At 39.3% G+C, this 17,926-nt stretch overlaps 1 protein-coding gene and 1 long non-coding RNA gene across 25 annotated transcripts in view; one reads left to right on the forward strand and one right to left on the reverse strand.

The window, feature by feature from the left end:
• Positions 1-1,407: 1,407 nt before the first annotated feature.
• Positions 1,408-9,557, reverse strand: LOC136790596 (uncharacterized). Its single transcript, XR_010830851.1, has 3 exons — positions 9,421-9,557; positions 7,010-7,087; positions 1,408-6,472 (listed from the first exon to the last, which is right to left on the reverse strand). It is a non-coding gene; the product is annotated as an uncharacterized lncRNA (long non-coding RNA).
• CCDC88A (coiled-coil domain containing 88A) overlaps positions 9,550-17,926 on the forward strand; it is a 90,854-nt gene continuing 82,477 nt past the window's right edge. For 22 of the 24 annotated variants that reach the window (XM_066995405.1, XM_066995406.1, XM_066995399.1 and 19 more), the window contains exons 1-3: positions 9,751-9,862; positions 10,073-10,451; positions 10,550-10,650. In XM_066995405.1, the coding sequence (XP_066851506.1) occupies positions 10,389-10,451; positions 10,550-10,650 (164 nt within the window). In that variant the 5' untranslated portion in view covers positions 9,751-9,862; positions 10,073-10,388. Of the gene's footprint in view, positions 9,863-10,072; positions 10,452-10,549; positions 10,651-17,926 lie in introns of all 24 variants that reach the window. The other 2 variants (XM_066995391.1, XM_066995390.1) reach the window with 2 other exon arrangements.

Raw genomic sequence — 17,926 nt, forward strand, 5'->3', positions numbered from 1 at the left:
TTGAGATCGCAGAGGGTTGAGTCTGAGAGCCTCACCTACATTAATGGTCCTACAAGTATCATTCTCAATATAAAATGGCAGAGTCTGTCCTATAGTTGTTATATTCAACAGTTCTGCTACACATATTTAGACACAGGCAAAATTACAGGCAGGTTTGGGAGCCACAAGTCTTGCTTGCACAGTAGCTTAACAAAGTCTGTAGAAATATTGTGAACATGTGCGACTTACAGGGGCCTTATTTTTAGAGAAAAGTAATACATTTAGTTTACCTTGCAGTTGAACAGTCATACGCTATTTGTTAACTCCCACACACACAATCTCCTCAAGGGGGCACTATTGGTTTAAGCAGAATATAGAGTAGGTGCAGTTTCATCTTGTTTTTACTTTGTAGTACGCTGACAAAAAAGGCTTAGGAGTCTCCTAGAATGATTTTCAAACCCAAGTAAAATGTTACAGAAGGCAAAGGATCTCAGAAGAATTTATTTGGTAATGTAGAGAGAGTTTCCTGCTTGGTGTCTTCTTCAGCTTCCCAAACCCATGATAATTAAATGAACTGCAATTTATTTCTAGAACTGTACGCTACTAACTTTCTCATACTACCTCTTGAGGAACAGCTGGATTTTTCCTTTACTGCATTGGTATTAAGCACTGGGTTCACTATTAGTACATCAAAGAGCAGATGTATAAATAAATTATGTATTATGGCACTGGCATCAGAAAGCAAGACAAGAAAAAATGGCATCAAAGAAAGAAGGTTACATTAAACCCCGATTTTTACTTTTGTTATTACTGTCTTGCTGCAAGAAGATTTAGTAGATAAAACTGAACTACATCCAGGGCCCTGGAGTGAGAAATTCCTCTGAAGAAACAAGCCTTGTATTCATCACAAAAAGGATTAGCAGTTCCTAAATGCCTCACTAATTTCTTAAACACTGTTCATGCTGCTATAAAGGAAACTATAGCACTGGTAATACCTCACTGTTTCTTGCTTCTGCTTGGCTTTATTAAGAAAGACAGAACCAGTGAAAGAAATAATGAGACAGAGCAAAAGATCAGAGCCTAGAGCAGAGCAGTTACGAAGTTGAGTCAATCTGAATCATTTGCAAGAGGATATATCCACTCAGTGGAAGGATCCGCTCTGAAATGTGTACTAAGAAAAAAAAGCCTCACAAGCTGGAGGCATGTCAATCACCATTTTTAATGGAAGCTATGGATGAATTGAATAAAGTATCAAGGGTTCAGATGCTGATAACTTCTGAGTCAGAGGTTACTTTTGTGCTATTTCCACTATGAGTACTCATGCCTTTTGCAACAGCTTCTGCTATTCTGCCAGCTGCTATCTATTCTGTGCTCCATATGCACCACCCTAGGATGAAAGCTTCAGCTCCAGCAGAGATCTCATCAGAGTCAGAAGACCTCTTGATACTTCGAGATAATTATTATTATTAGTGCCACCACCCCTTTTGGGGGACTGTCAGCCTAAACTATAGTACAAAATTGGCTATCCCCATTTGTTAATTTTGTTTGTAAAATACTCCTCTGAGGGAGAGGGAATAAATGTTACCATTAAGGACTTAAATAGGCTTTCAGATGAAATACCATAACCAGCTGCAGGTCAGCAACAAACCATTCTTTGTTAAGGTGTTTTCCTTTTACAGAGATACAGATTTAACAAGCTGAATAATCTCATCTTTTTAAGGCAGACTGTTAAGGTGGACTACTTCTATAATCAAAAATACTCTATAGTTCATAGGAGCAGAAAGGAACAATAAGGAACAGTTCTTTCCAGCTGTGCATTATTTTTCATACAAAATGTTCTGAAATGACCTGTGAAAAGGGCTACAATATCCTCCTGGTTATGGTTAACATTTTACACGTTTTTCTCCTGTTACTAATATTTAAAAGTAATAATCTTAAGCAAAAATAAACCCTTTCTGGCCCCCACAAAAACTATCAAACTGGAATCAAGGCCAATATACATAGAAATTGGAAGTGTAATCTTACCCAGGTTATTAAAAAATAAAATAAAATCAATTTTATTCCTAATATTATAAGCACTGAAAAATCAGTAGTTTGGTATATTCAAAGGCAATTTCACAAAAACAAACAAACCCACAAACCTGACATCTCAACATAAGCCTGAAATTACAGGGAGAAATTACTCTCTTGCCAAACCATCCTTTGACCTTTAAGCCACCAGCACACTATGCTATACCCTTAACTCAGATAACATCACACATTTTGTTAGAGCAGGATGTAAATATCATTAAGAACTTTAGTATTGTATAATCAATTTAGTTTGAAAAAAAAGGCAATTTATGGGTATATCAAGCATGCAAGAAGAATCTACACAAGGAAGATGAAAAAATATTTATATACTGGAAAGGAATATACAGGAAACAGCTGTTGATAATGACAGTGTTTCAGAAAAGCCTAAATAAAATGAGTAAAAGGATCGCTAGATTTTAGCTCATGAAAATTGTCATTGAAATTATCTGAGTACAAACTTAAAAAATAGGGTAAATTTGGATTTAAAAAAATGGTAAAAAATAAAATAAAATCAAGAGGATATGAGAGGGAAATAGCTATAAAGTTTAGATTTTTTTTTAAACATGTGATACGGTCACGTTATTTTTAATCACTTCTGCATAACATCACATTAATATTTAGCATAACAGTACCTACCACGCTGATTGAATAAATAATATGAACCTTGGATTTCCTTCTCAAGACTAGTAATAGTTTATAGAAAATAACTTAGGTATTGTTACTATAAGCCATTGGGTCACTCAGTAGACTTAATATAAGAGAAGATAATATGAATGTGCCAATAATTGTGTGCTACTAAAACCAGCCCTAGCATGTACTGTGATTCACCAAACCTACTCTGAATCAATGGTCTAGAATTATGAGGAGCCTTTACAAACCTTTGTGGCATAATATTTTCCAGACGTGAACAGGAATAGGAATTCCAATTTTGTGCTTACCTTCAATTAAACTAAACTCACAATTAAACTGGTATCATGGTGAATTAAACCATCTGGATGTTCAGTGTTCAAACAAAGGGCTCTTGCAGTTAACAGTGGCTTCTGAAAGAGGTGTGAATGAGTAGGCTGTTCCCAGTTGTATGTGGCTTGTGATCCATCCTTGCAAGAAGCTTGATGAGGAATGCTATCTAGTAATTGCAATTACCAATATTTTTTTATTCACCAGTAGTTATCTTTTCTTGACCTTTTATTTTTTCTATTAATTAGCCCAAATGTTTTAGTGTCTTTTTAGTGTAGTAAAAGAATAATTTGTGTATTCTTCTTCCACAAGCACGTTGAAAGAATTTCCCAAAGGCAAAATACGACTTTCTTAAAAGCTTTCTCTGTATGAAATTCTAGTGAAACAATTAAAAAGCTGTTTTCAGAGGTAAATCATTTGACATATACCCAGGGGTAAAATCAGACATGAAAATGAATAGATATTCGTAAGAAAGAGCTCAGAAGAACAGATTTGATTAGAGTATTATTCTAGTACAGTTACATTCTTTGTGTTGTGTATTTTTCATTCTTATGGGCATAACAAAGTCTGAAAGAAACTGAAATCTCAAGCACAAAGTACTCCATCCAATTCATTATTTACTGACCTTGGGAAGATCCTAAACAGCAGCTTCAGATGGTGAGGAATGCCTCTCTAATGAGACAGGCTAACATTAAAGGTGACGCAAAGCTCTGTGTGAAATGGAAGCTAATAACCTCTGCTGAGCTGATAAATACGGGTTTCATGGCAGCAATGCCCAAGCTAGTGGGGTCAAGTGACATTGAGGCTGTGAAAATGTTGAAAGTAAGGAGGTAACAGTGAGAGTCCAAGGCAAAGGATAGGGAGGCAATTAACCAGTAACATGGTGCTGGGTGAAGAGAAGTAAACGATCTCATAATAAAATGGAATTGGATTTTGACAAGGTAAATAAGTTTTCCACAGGTGGGTACAAAACCTCTTCTGCTTTGTGAAGTTGAATGGTGAGTGTGCTCTAAACTGAAGGAAAACACTAGAGATGAAAATCAGCTCAACATTTCTGTGCATTAGGGATGTAAGATGGCATAGTGCTGTAGATATAATTATATTGTCTTGCTTTCCCAGGCACCTATCTGCATATACACAGCTAGCTGTAATTGCTAATGATTATCAGACTGGGCTGCACTTTGCTGCTTCTCAGAGGAGATGCAGAGCGTGCCCTACAATTCATCTTTCTGACCCAGTTCATAAGAAACACTACTCGTACTGGCAGGAACTTGTTTGACAGAAGGCATGTCAGCAAGAGCTTTTGCTCTGTCTCACTCCACTGGCCACACCAGAAGTTAGTACCAAAGCTATTGTCCCAGAAAACTGCTGTTCTTGCTGTAATGTTTAAGGCTTGCTTTAAAAAAAATAATTAAAAATCCTATTTTCTGCGTAGCAAAAGGAAGTTGAGAGATGATATTAGTAGACAGTAGCTAAGTAGATTAAAGTCTGAATGTTCACAGATGAATGTTTTATTGGCTAAGTAGGAAAAAGACCTGAATGAATATAATACTAAGGTCAAATGCATTTTTAAGATATTTGTTGGACATTCTTAGGTGTCTAAGCCTATGGAAATATCTAAGAATAATAATTAAATTTTAAAACCGGGAGGTATTTTGCTGTCTATTTTTGATCAAATCAGATAACTTGCCACAATAACATCCTTCCTGCCAGTCTGACCAATTGAAAAGGAACAAAAAGTCCTAAGTACCTCTCTTCAGATGAACAGCAATACTAAATATAGTAGTTTCACCAAATGCTTTGCAGTTTAAGTATCAACATAGTTTTTAGATTAAATTAATACTTAAGAGATAAAAAAAAAGTTGTCTAGGGTACAATTCAGTGAGTTAAAACAGGAGTCAGAATCTGGCTCTCAAATGACATTGCAGTTCTACCCCTGTCAACATATAGCATTGAATTCTCTTCATTTTCAAAAAATTTAATATGTTTAAAAAACATAGTTAAGTACTTAAATATGGAATTTATTATAATCATAGTCATTGTTTTTAATAAACAATTATTGGCAGTCACTGCTAGTTTTGTGTGAATCTGCTGGATGGTACTTTTAACTGTAATTCATCTGAAATATCCAAATGGCTCAGTAATCAGATGTGGATGGGTTACCTAGAGACGCCTGGAAATGGTAAACATCAGCTTTTGCAATTAGCGTTCTGCCTGCTAAGATGTTCTGATGAATTTGCATTGAGGCTGATGCAGAGAACTGTTTGGTATCGCGGATATCCATACAAAATATTCCCTTTCATACATCCATACAAAATCCATACAAAATATTCCAAACCTATTGCTTGTTATTTGGTACAATTGGACATAAGCTGTAAAATGTCTGCTTAAAAAAAGGGAAAACCCCACTCTTCCCAAGTCCCTACTGTTTTTTGTTTGTTTCACTCAAAATACTCTTATTAAAATACTCTGAGGTTACTTACAGTTCTTAGTCGGAAAGTTCCCTCAAAGTTGATGGAAATTTCAGCTACATTGAAGCTGACACACTCATGGGGAAGAAATCTTCAAGAATTGTTTTGAAATTTCCACTTCATTCTTCATGCCACAGAAGGATTTCCCCTTCTTTCCAGTTCTGTGAAACAAAAAGTAACTTTTAGTCTAGTGTACTTTCTGGGATCTTTGGAAATTCCTAGCCATACTTAGACTTGGACTCTTGGTGCCCTTGCTCTTTCTGGTATTGTCCCATCTATTCCTGTAGCCATGGTTTGATGGGGAAACAGATTTCTCTGGGAGCAAACGTAAGAACAGGTGAGGTGACTGTCCTTCTCATTAGCTTGTAATTTCCAATGACCACAGTCCTGTTAAATCAGCCCAGATATAGAAAATTCTAATTTTGACTGCACATTTATAACCCTGCAGTGGGTCCCAATCATCCACATTTGATTCCTGTTTTGTATTCTTCATGAGGCCCTGCAAAGGTGTAGCAACCTGGCAGTGCAGATCAGTAGGTTGAAAAAAGCAGCAAGTGCTTTCTCCGCCACCTCTTTCCTTTGCTTCTCTACAAGAGGAAGAGAAAACCACTGTCTCATGCAGCAGCTGAAGACGGGTAATTACGTTTACATTCTTGTCACAAATCAGTCCCTTCCCTTAGCTCAGTGTGGGCAGGGCTAACCAGAAATCATTTGACAAACTCTGACAAGGTAAATGGCGCTGTAAACACAGTTATGCTTTCATGCTGTCTGCAGACTTGAGGCTTTACTCTGTGTTCCTGTTCCTTTCATTTTGCAAAAACTGGCATAGAAAATTATGCTTAAAAAAAAAGTGAGATCATGAAATAATTCTGTAACTTGCAGAGCTGGGGTCTAGGCACAGAGACATTGTTCGTAACAATTTCAGTGTCCTCGGTGTAGAACTTTTGATGTGGTACCAGAGGAGATGCGATGGAAATGAGACAGAAATACTTTACCTGTAAAAGAACAAACACAACAATTCAAGTATAAAGGTAAATCTCTAAATCTGTTCTTTCAAAAGTAGTAGGCCACATGCTATTACATAAAGACAGGTCTGTTTTAGATCATGAAGATGTGAAAAAACAAGGTTGTTCTCCCTGTGCATGTAGACATTACAGAAAGTGTAAACTTTTACAGTTCCAAAAAATTACTGAATACATGTTCCTGGAATACTTGAAACAATTACAGCTATTTAATGTTTCTACATTTTATTATTTCAAAGTCAAAGAATCATTCCAACTATCTTGCCAGTTCTGTTATAACCAAAATATAGTATTTTACTTTTAAAAGAGAAAATAAAGATGAAATTTCAAAGTGAATCACACTGTATGGAGAACTAAATGTGTCCCAGTTACACTTGAGAGCTTGAGGTGTGATCTTTATGAGGGGTACAGTGCTGGGAGTATGGCAGGATAGGCAAAGATGGGCTCTTATAACTTGAGGTGGCCTGCTGGCTTGCTAATTGAGGAAGCAGTACCAGTCTGAGCATATACCTTGGCAAACTCCTGAGTGAGATCCATCCTGGGGACAGGGGGAGTGGTGGGAAGAAGATTCCAGTCAGATTTCAGCTCCTATTTTGAGACATAAGCAATCACTTACTCCCAGTCTTCTCTATTTCTGGGTAAGTTAACCCAAGCTGCCAACTTACTCAGCTGGTACTGAACTGTAGTAACAAGGTTCCTGGATTTACTACTTTAAGTGTAGTCATTAAACTTGCTTTTAGGAGTCTCACCAGGTAAACAGTGCTAAAACAAGGCAGCCAAAAATATAACAAGCTGCACATTATAGTGATGTTGCCTAGCCTCCTGAAGTGGAACCATGATTTCTAAATATTGCCTACATTAATACTGATCAAGACTCCTGACAGTTAGGGTAAAGATGGAAGCTGTTCATATTCAACTTAGGCTCAGAAAACTCAAAAGGAAAAAAAAATCTCAATTCAAGTGTGGTCTGAAAAAAAAAAGGCAAACAAACACAGGTTCAGCACCAGCTTCCTGTCCTATGACAAATAGTCTCACCTCTCTTAGATGGTTGCGTTTTAAATAACCAGCTTGCATCATGGCAGCTGAGCTCCAGCAAATAAGTGAGCTGGTCCAGGAGAGCTGCAACTGGTCAGGCCTGGCTAGGCCAGTATGCATGATCCATGTCCCTGCTGGTACTCACAGCTAGGTGCAGAGGTGATGAACAGTAAATAAAGGCAACCAAAGAACTGCTAGCTTGTCTGGTTTCTTGTAGTTATTACCATATAGTAATAGTATAATACAGTAAAATATAGATATTCATTTTGGCAATTCACTCTGATTACAGTATACACCTGAAAATGAGGTAAATAATCTTACATTTAGCTTGACAAAACATAAGCTGCAGAAACTATGAAGCTCCTCCACACGCTTTTAGTGCTGTTAGTCTAAAAGGAGGAAAAAATGCTAAGGATCAGGACTGTTTCTGGGAACCTTTTATGAGTTTTTTTCTTGTGTTAATTTCAGGTTCTTATGAGGAAGTGGCAATCACCTGAGACAAACTAGCTTACAAAATATTTCATAAAAACATTACACAATATTTATCCAAATAGAATAGTCTGATTGAAGGAACAGTGACCAATAGAAATGCTGGGAATGCACACAAACTGGATTGTGTGGATGCAAGTAAAAACTAAAACTGTTGAATCAAATCTTTATCTCAATATGATGCTAACTCAGTATAAAATATTTCTCAGGAATTCATTAACGAGCTGGTGTTATTTGCATGTGACTATTATATTGGCTATCAACTTATTCTAGCCAGTCTTTAATTCCTAGCAACTACTTTACACCAAAATCATTATTGCCTATTTAGAGCCCACAAGAAACAAACTGATGGGCCAGGGAAGTTCCATAGTATTGCACGCACAGTGGCATATTAGGGACTGTTGCCAGATACAGGGAACCTAGCAGTTTGTTATTCAAGCTTTTATAAAAATGCTTTTGTAGTTGTCTTTAAGGGCTAGTAGTTTATTGACAGTTATTTCACCCATGGATCACCAGGTTATTATTCTGGTCCAAGACCACGGATTTTTCCTTGCACTCTTACTTTTGTTTTACTGGAGGACTACAATATTCACTCCAAAGATCTTGTTTGGGGGGGGGGGGGGGGGGGGGACACCTGATTATTGTTTAGAATATGTAAATCATTCAACTCCATTATTTTAAAAAATCACCCCTGGAATAGAAATTACATACTAATATTTCAAGGTCCATATTTTTTCTAATTTTACTTAAACTCTCTCCTCAGTTTCATCTATGGGGAAAAGGTCACGAAGGGATTTTCTCTAATCTTGGACAATTAGGACAAATACTACCTCCAGTATTTGGGTCAGAAAACCTAATCTGCGGCTATTGCTCTGATGTTTTTCAAAGACTTAATTTCAGCACCTGCATTGCTTTGTGCACTTTAGTGTGTGTGTGTAAAACTAAAGGTATTTCGAAAAATATTACATGGAAGAGAAACTGGATTTAGTTTAAGAATTTGAGATGCTTCGTCAATAATCTGCATAATCTATGATGCAGATACGGCCCCGTGCGTTAATGCAGCACTTGAGGTTTGAAACGCGCAAGTGGCAGGAGCTCGCTTGAGGACAATAGCCTAGCTAAGCAAATTGCCTGTCATCCTTCGCTTTCCTGTTACCAGTTCGCCCCCCTCCCTGCGCTAAGGCCCTCCAGAAAGCGGGATTTTGTGCTAGCCTGGGTGTGTCTGGGTTTCACCTCTGAGAGAGAAAGCCTCGCCTCCCCTCCCCGTGTGCCGGAGCTGCGGAGGGAGCGCCTCAGCCACCGTTTTCCCCCTCAAAGCCCTCAACGACTCCCCTTTTACTTCCCCTCCTATCCCCCTTCCCCATTCTCCCCCCGACCCATTATTTCTTCACGGACACCTTTTTCCCAGAGGAGCCCCGGGTCTGCTCCCGCTGCTCTCCTCCTGCTGCCGGGGTCTCCCCCCTTAACCCGCCCCCCCCGAGCCGAGGCGGCGCAGCCGTTGGGCCCGCTCGCGCCCCTCCGCAACGGCCGTGAGCGCGCGCCGGGCACGAGCCCCGCTGCAGCGGCTCCCCCGCGGCCCCGCCCCGCGCCGAGTGGGGCGGGGGGGGGGAGAGGAAGAGAGCGCGCTGGCGGAGGGATCGGCGGCTGCCTGGTGCGGAGGGATCCGTGGGCTGCAGCCGATCGGCGGGCAGCGGGAGGGGGCGGTGCTGCGGCTCGGGGCCGGCTGAGGCGAGGTGGACGTTAGCGGGGGGCGCGGACGGGGGGACGGGGGAAGGGCGAGGTGGCGGGTGCCCATCCCGCCGCCGGTCCCGCGGCGCAATTTGGTGGGAGAGGAAAGGGGTCAGAGAAGGGAAGGGGTCGGAAAAGGGATGGGGTTAGGGAGGGGAGGGGGTCGGGGAAGGGAAGGGGGGCAGGGGGCGGCTCGGCGGGGCGGGGGGCTCAGGGGTTTGGGGGGCGCGCACAGCCCCGCTGCAGCCTCGCTCTGAGGAGCTGTTGCCGCTCAAGCTGATTTTTTCCTTCCTTCCCCCCCTTTTTTTTTGTCTGATGCAGAATCCCGGTAGCCAGGCAGCCTCCCTCCTTTCTTCCCTGCCTGCCTCCCGCCTCCCCGGCACGCAGAGGGGAGAGGCACCGATAGCAGGGCTGAGATCCGCGTAGATGGGCGGCCAAACCCGTTGTTTTTTCGAAAGAGGAAGATAAACCCCAGCTGCCAGAGCATCGACTTTTTTGTTGGCGTTGCGTTGCTTTGTGAAAATGGGGCTCGCTTACTCCAGCTAAATCCTCCCAGCGCCTTAGAGTTGCTACAGCGGAGGACTTCTCGTTTTTTGCGGCAGAGGAGCTACGTTGATGTTAGCCTCTCTTCTGTAAAATGGAGAACGAAATATTCACACCCCTTTTGGAGCAGTTCATGTCTAGCCCTCTTGTCACCTGGGTGAGCATTAATCTTTCTCTCGCACGTTATTCATTTATTTGCTAATCGTTTGAGAATAAGGTGGAGTTGGTGTCATGGTGATGGTGGTTATATTTTAGGTTAAGACATTTGGACCGTTAGCTGGAAGAAACGGGACCAACCTGGAGGAATATGTGGCGCTAGTGGATGGCGTGTTCCTGAGCGAAGTCATGCTGCAAATGTAAGTGTGTGCAGCTTGGGCGTTGGGCTTAGTTTTTGCTGTTGTCTTGTTTCTCATGTATGTTTTGCTTTCTTATGAAAGCTGCTTCTTCCTTCAATAATGATGTTAGAAAATAACTTCTTTCTTTTATACTTTACGTAGTCATGTGGTCAGTTACAAGGAGACTTCAGAGCACAGCAAACACTCATCTGCTCACAGTACAGTCTAATGTCAAAGTGATGTATTTCCAGGATGTAAAGTGCAATACAGGCTGAATCATGATATCTAGAACTTACTGGAAAATTGGATCCTTTTAAATAGTTTCTCAGATTTCCTCTGAGAAGCATAAAGGTTCATTCTACTGCAAGTCATGATCATAAGATTTTAATATATCTGCTTGGCTAATAAAATTCTAATGTATATCTTAGTTTGTGACATACAACTTTTATGCAATAAATAATGTTGTTTACTAAGCAAATGGATTGTCCTTTAACTCTTCCTGCTTTACTCTTCACAGTTCAAAATTTGAGTAGGTAGCAGTTGCGCAGTAAAGCTGAAACTTTGATTGAGAGTGTAGAATGTTTTCTTACTGTGAACCACAGAAGAAACATCTTACATAGTTTTTTAAATTGTCTGTTGAACACTGCTGAAGAAAATCCGTATAAGTATGATGGTGTAAAATCACCCAGATCAGGAAGTGCATAGTTTGCTGTTCAGAAGACACAGAGATCAAAAAGTTCCAGTCAGAGAAACACTGGAATACACAACCATGTGTTGTGATTATAGGTTTTTGGGTTTTTTTTCGGTTACTCATAGTAGTGGGCGATATTCCAGTCAAAACTATAATGCTAGACTGTAACGCTTTTGTGAAGTGTATGGTGATATCATCATAAAAATGCTAATAGTGGATTTTTTTTTGATGTTTTAAGTCTTTACAGAGAAATACATATTTTGCTTGCATAGGTATGAAAAAATGCAGGCTTATGGGTGACTAGATAGATACAACTGTGCATGAGCAGCTTGTGGTGACAGCTGTTCATCAAAACACTGCTCATTGATGGGCATCCTTTTACTCCAGTTACAGTTTTTACTCATATTAAGTACTTTAAAAGCTTTTGCTGGTGGTATTCAGATTGTATAATTAATCTGTGTAAAAAATATCAACTCAACCACATATAATTTTGAGTCATTTTTTGAAAGCAGTGTTTTCTTTGTCACCTACTTCTGTGCAGCTAAAATTCCAAATACTGACTTCTATGATATCTGAAAACATGGTGGTGGAATCAAACTTTCAGAAAAAAAAATCTTGGAACTGGATTGTATTTCCAGCACATTATAATTAAGAATTGTAAGTGATGCATTCACTGAAGCATTCTGTTTTTATACTACAAGTTATTTTTTTCTTGGATTATATATAAATTAAGTAGCTTGTAAATTATGACCATGCGTTGAGCTTGCAGAGCTTCTGTTCAGTAAAGATGTACGAGAGCTGAAAGCTGAAGGCAAATTTAGTACTGGGACAAGGTGATTTTGAAGAACATAATCTTGAAATTAAGCTTTCTCAGCAATTTTTTACCATGTTAAGAATGTATAATCTGGTTCATATATATGTGGTATTATACGCATGTAAAATGGAAAGCTGTAGAGAGGAAGCATTCCCACACTTGAGACACTCTGCATTGAATTTGGTTTTGTGCATCTTTGATAACACACTCTGATGACTGTAGTTTACTTGGGAGGAGTTGTGTGTCTATGTGTTTTTGGTTGTTGTTGTTTACACAGGGGAATAGTAAATCTAAAATAGTTCTGTAATCAGAACCGTTACAAACTGCCTTAAATTAGGGATGCATGTAAAAGGACTGTTGAACAAACAAAATTCATTTTATAAACATGTAACTACACTGGAAGGTGCATTTTAAAATGTATTGTTGGAGGATGTTGGAATGTGTTATGATTGATTTCTATGTAGAACTGAAGCTTCTAGAACTGTGTTTGTATTTTAGGGGGGTTGTTTGTTTTGTTTTGGTTTGCCAGGATTGAAAGAGGAAAAAGTGTGTCATGTTTTGCAGACACATTCTGTCTCTGGTGAAGTCACAATGGAAACCTGTGTTAACTTCCAGTCCCATTCACTTTGAAGATCCACATATTAAAAATATATCTTCACTTGCAAAAACACTTGAAAGATGCAGCTTCAACTAATCATTAATATTGCAAATTTTCAGTATTTTCCATTTTATTAGTATTTCCCTTTTTTTCTTCCAGTCTTAACCAACATATGTTGAGGAAATGTGGCAGAAAATGTATCATGTGACTTCAAAAGCAAAATATTTTTCTTCAGTTGTTTTTTTTAAGGTTTCAATGGCTTACTTCACATTAGAACAAGAGATCTGTAGTTAGGAGCTATAGCACACAGACATTCTAGAGGAATGAAGTGTTGTTCTTGCAGAAGTCACCAGGAGTGCCATGTGTAGAAATAAATATGTGGAAGTTGCTTTTTATGAATGATGTGTTGTATGGTACTTATTATTTCCGTTAGTTTTGAGATACATGAGGATGCTAATGTTTTGATGTGAGGATAACAGCTAGTGAGCATCTGTCAGGAAGAACTTGTGTCGTGTTGCTGTTGTAAGTTGGTTCCTATGCTTGGAAAGCCATTGCAGCATTAGATGCTTTAAAGGGAGTTAAAAGCATGAACAAGTGGAGGCTGTTAGGAGTGGTGTGGTCCTGCTGTCCTTATACTTGAATACGTATTTTATTTCTGCCAAATATTGGAAAAAGCAAAAGTTGTGTCATAGAACTTTGAGTGTTAATATTGTATTAGGTATGTTTTTTAAAATTATACAATCAAAACAGTGATTTCATTACTTAGAGAAGATTTTTTGTTCTGTTTAAAAAGAGTTAATCATGCCTTCCGTCAGCTACAAGTGACAGTTTGTTAGTATGACATTTATTTTCCTTGTGCTTGTCTAGACCAAATTTATTTTCAACAATTGTAATAGTTCAGACCAAGGAAATAGATGCCAGTGCTGGAGTGGTTGCAGGGTAGTGGTACTGAGATAGTTGATTCTTTAAATCAGGATTAACTTTATTAGTACATAATACATCAGAAAGGGGAAAACTAACTTGGTACGTTCCCTGTTTTTTGTTGTTGACTTTTTGGATTTTTTAGTATACATGAAAATTGCAGATTCCTTTTGGTGTCTGATTAGGTCTGAAGAGATCTTCCTTTACTGGAGGTGCTACAAGGCATGTGCTTTTCTTTGTTTGTTTTCTGGTTTTTGTTCTTTTTTTTTTAATTAAGGGTAGTTCCAATCTTTGAATATTAGCTCCTAACTTGAGAGAATGTCTCTCATTTCCTGTTCAAATTTAAGCCCAGTCCTTCAGAAGTGTTCAGTTACCTACCTTCTGCTAGGATCACTCAGTATCCGATACATGGATAGAAATCCATCTGTCTTTCTAAATCTGAGCCTTCATTCTTGTATTCTTTGATACAGAAAGGAGTTATGCTTTTTGGGAAGAAATCAGGAGCCAGATCACTGTAATGGGGTCTGACATAGCAGAGAAATGGAGGAGCACATTGAGAGTGCTTTATGCCTTTACTATACTTCTATATCAAAATGCTTCTAATATTACAAAATACCCAGGTACTTGAATAATGTTTGTTGTGTATGCTACTAAAACCAGTATAGTTCCACAAATTAGTCACCTGTTGCATGTCTGGGTGCAATCGCAGTAAAATAATACTTAGTTGTCCTGGAGATGCTTTTCCAGAACCTGACTAACAAGATCTTATTTTTCTGGTCTTAATACTATTCTCTCTGTATATATGCTCCTCTGATCCAAGAAGATGAAGCCGTTCTTAAAAAAAATCTCATTTTCTGAGTATTCTTTGTTTTCATTTTTGATAGGTCTTGTTCTCTGATAGTTGTTAACTGAGTTCCAATAGGATTGTGTGAGAAATGCATGAGTTTTATGAAAGTCTTGTACAAACTGTGGTTCCCAAACTGACAAGGGTCTTACTAGTTCCTTTGAATAAAAGTATGCAGCTGCAAGTAATTAGAGGATTGGGACTTTTATTACATGTAGCACCACAGTTAATATTTGGTTATGTAATGAAGACTTGGAAGTGTGCTTTAGTTTCAATGGTTTTATTTTACTGTACTTTGTATTGGTGGAAATGGATGTTACAAAGCAACTATTGGACAAATACCATATGCAGAATGGGTAATGTGTAGAACCAAACTCTGGATCTGAGTTGATTTGATTCACTGCCTGGAGAACCTGTCTGGTTTCTTCTCCATGTTCCATTCATAGCTGTCTCGATTGAATATATATATTCATTGATACTACCTATATTAGTCATTGCATCAAAAAATGCTGAAAACTACATCAAAGGATGAAGTGTTTTATTTTTCTCCTGTTTTCCTCCATTTTACTGTTCAGCCCTGTTTTTCAGTGACTGGATCCCCATGCAGGCTTTCCACACCCATCGAATTTTCCAGGTGGACCGACTGACAGTTTTCTTCCACTGCTCTGCTGGTGTGTGCCTTGAATGTGTAGACTGCTTCATTGACTCCTTTTCTGAGCTCTCAGTCTTTAGTTGTGTATTTTTTTTTTCCAAACAGTTGAGCTTGCCAGCCCATAGCTCTGGCTTGCCTATATCTTTTGCTGAGAACTGGCCTCCATCTCTAGTGCTTCAGCCAGCTGCCTGGCTCTGTGAAAGAGTGCAGGAACGTGCACTTCAAGCCAATTAACTCTTTGTTGTGAAGACCAAAGAGGAAGAGGCAGCTTCAGCAGGCTCTGGCTAGGCAGGGAGGTGGAAAAACATTTTAGGGAAAATTAAATTGGTGAGTTTGGCAGCAAAAATACAAGCATACGATATTTTAGAAAAATGTTAAATACTAGCAAGTCTGTACTGTTCTTACTTTCTTGAAGTGAATGCGTTTGATTCACGTTTTAGACTTGCTCTGTCAGGCTTCCACAGATGCAGATAGATGTCACTGGCAGTTGAGAGAGCTTTTGCTCTTAAAAGTGGCTCTTGGTAGGCTTAGAAGTAGGGCTTAAAATATGTTGTAAGGAAATCAGAATTTATAACACTCGGGGCTTTTGTAAAGAAGCAAATTGTTTAGTAAATGCTATGACAGAATGTGCACCGTGGTTAAGATTGTTGGAATTGAAGCCTTTAGATTACTGAAAAATGGAAGGTTTTTATAGTGTAATGATGGTTAATTTTAGACTTGAATACCTGCCAGCAGTGAGCTTTGAATTGTGCGAATGAAGTGAACGTGGGCTGATGCCTGGGCTTTTGATAGGTAAAGGGGAGAAAAAGTATGGATCAGATGTGGAATGCTTTAAGTGTTTGACCTTTGATAATGTCTCTGTTTTAGAGGTTCTTAATTTGTTTGTATCCTTTTCCACAGTTCATGTCCACTTTCCTTCATCCTGTCTCCTCCAATTTATTTTTGTGCAGTGGTTTGCTCTTGTTACTTGCAGTATTTTGAAGATTAGGAAGCAATTGGTCTAATCTTCATCTGCACGTGTGTATCTGCTTCTCTGCTCTCTTCCTCATAGGTTGTCTTCAGTGCTGTTCTTTGATTATGGTTCCTTACTTCTTTTTGTGTTGGACTTCTTACTCCATCCTTAGCCTCGCCAGTAGCTGAGGCCGGGGGATAAAAGCTGAGTCTGTCCATGTATTTTGTAAATAGCATTCTCACTTGAAACATCTAGGATCAGAATAACTTGTTTCAGCATTGAAAATGTTCTGGCAGTGAAACAGCTTGTATTCACTATGGCTTTCCAGTTGTACTTTCAGAGTACTTTTCATTTCACTCACATTCTGCATGCTGTTTCAAAGCACTGTACAAAAATAATGTTACTAAGTTAGTAAGAGCTTTCTGGGCGTATCTTTTATCTCGTTTATTGTGGGAAAGGTAAGTAAGAGTATACTGACACACTGTCTCCTTATGTAACATAGTTCAGTTAAAGCTGTTTTGTGAAGGCTTCAGGGCAGAGATGCCGAGCGAGCTAACGGAGGAGGTGCAGGCATGGAGGGCAGTGTGGCACTGCTGGATAGAACTGTCCTTGCATGAGGCAAAGTTGGCTTTAGCTCAAAGTCACAGGATCATGCAGAGCATTGCATTTGTGCCAGAGGAAGGCATCTTCATGTTCTCACTGGCAGCAGTGCTGCATGTATTTCAGTGGTTCTGGGTTGTTGGCCAGGTGGCTCATGAAGGCATTGTTCACCTGTAGCAGCAGCCAGCACCGGGCTGTGTGAACTTTCTGGTTCCAGCTGTAGCTGCCTGAAGTATTTCTGTTTGCCGGGCTGACTTTTTACCTCTTTTTTTTACCTCTTCTTTTTTTACCTTTTTACCTCTTCTTTGCTGCCACTGTTGTTGCTCCCTGTGTTGTAAGGAAAGGCAATACACAGCTTGTTTTGCTCTAGTTTTTTGTACCAGAAAGTTCAGTTTGCCCAGGTTGCCACGACACATTGAGTTTCCCTACGGTGTTGCTGCATTTGATGGTAGTATAGCAGCAATAAATCCCAAAGTATTAGGTTAGCTAGAAATGTCTTACCTGGGCTGATCAGCTGCTGTCTTTCCCTGGCAAGGCTATGTTGCTTCTGGTTCCGTGGCTTGTTTGGGATCTGTGCACCGCAAGCCCTTGAGGAGTATCTCTGTGCTCTGATCTTTCTTCTGAAAACTAATCTAGGTAACTGACAAATTGGTTGCTAAATCAAGCACATCCTAATCCTATGCTAAATTTGAGAAGCTTACTTCTAGACTTTCCTGATTTGTTTCTTCTCTTAGGAAGAGTTTTTTTTAGCTTTGTGTTCTTTCATATGTTCCTCTTACTTTTTGTTTCCTGCTCTTTTTTTCCTGAACTAAGTACAAGTTTTTTGCCTGCTGTGTCTTTCATACTGTACCATTTTTCCCTATGTAGTAATTATTTAGGGATCAAGACATTTTTTGAAATGCTGCTTTGTTAGAGCACGTGACTTCAGTGGTCAGAGATTATTCAGTAATAGCTATGTGGAAGCCTCTGTTTGTTTTAAAGAGTCCTATATTTATACCTTAAGATGCTGCAAAGAGGCATGGCCTGAATTTGCATGCCGCTTAGGCAGTTGTTACTAAGCAGTGTTTACAAAGTGCTCCCCCTTTGTTTCATTGGAGTAATTGGTGTTAAGGCATTGAATTGAAAGCAAGGCTACTGCTTGACCTAAACTCCGTTAGTCTGCTTTCCCATTGGCTCTGAAGAAAAAGCAGAAATTTTCTGATGTGTTTCTGGATTGGGAAATAGC

This window comes from Anser cygnoides, chromosome 3, assembly GCF_040182565.1.
Source record: "Anser cygnoides isolate HZ-2024a breed goose chromosome 3, Taihu_goose_T2T_genome, whole genome shotgun sequence".
Lineage (NCBI taxonomy): Eukaryota > Metazoa > Chordata > Aves > Anseriformes > Anatidae > Anser > Anser cygnoides.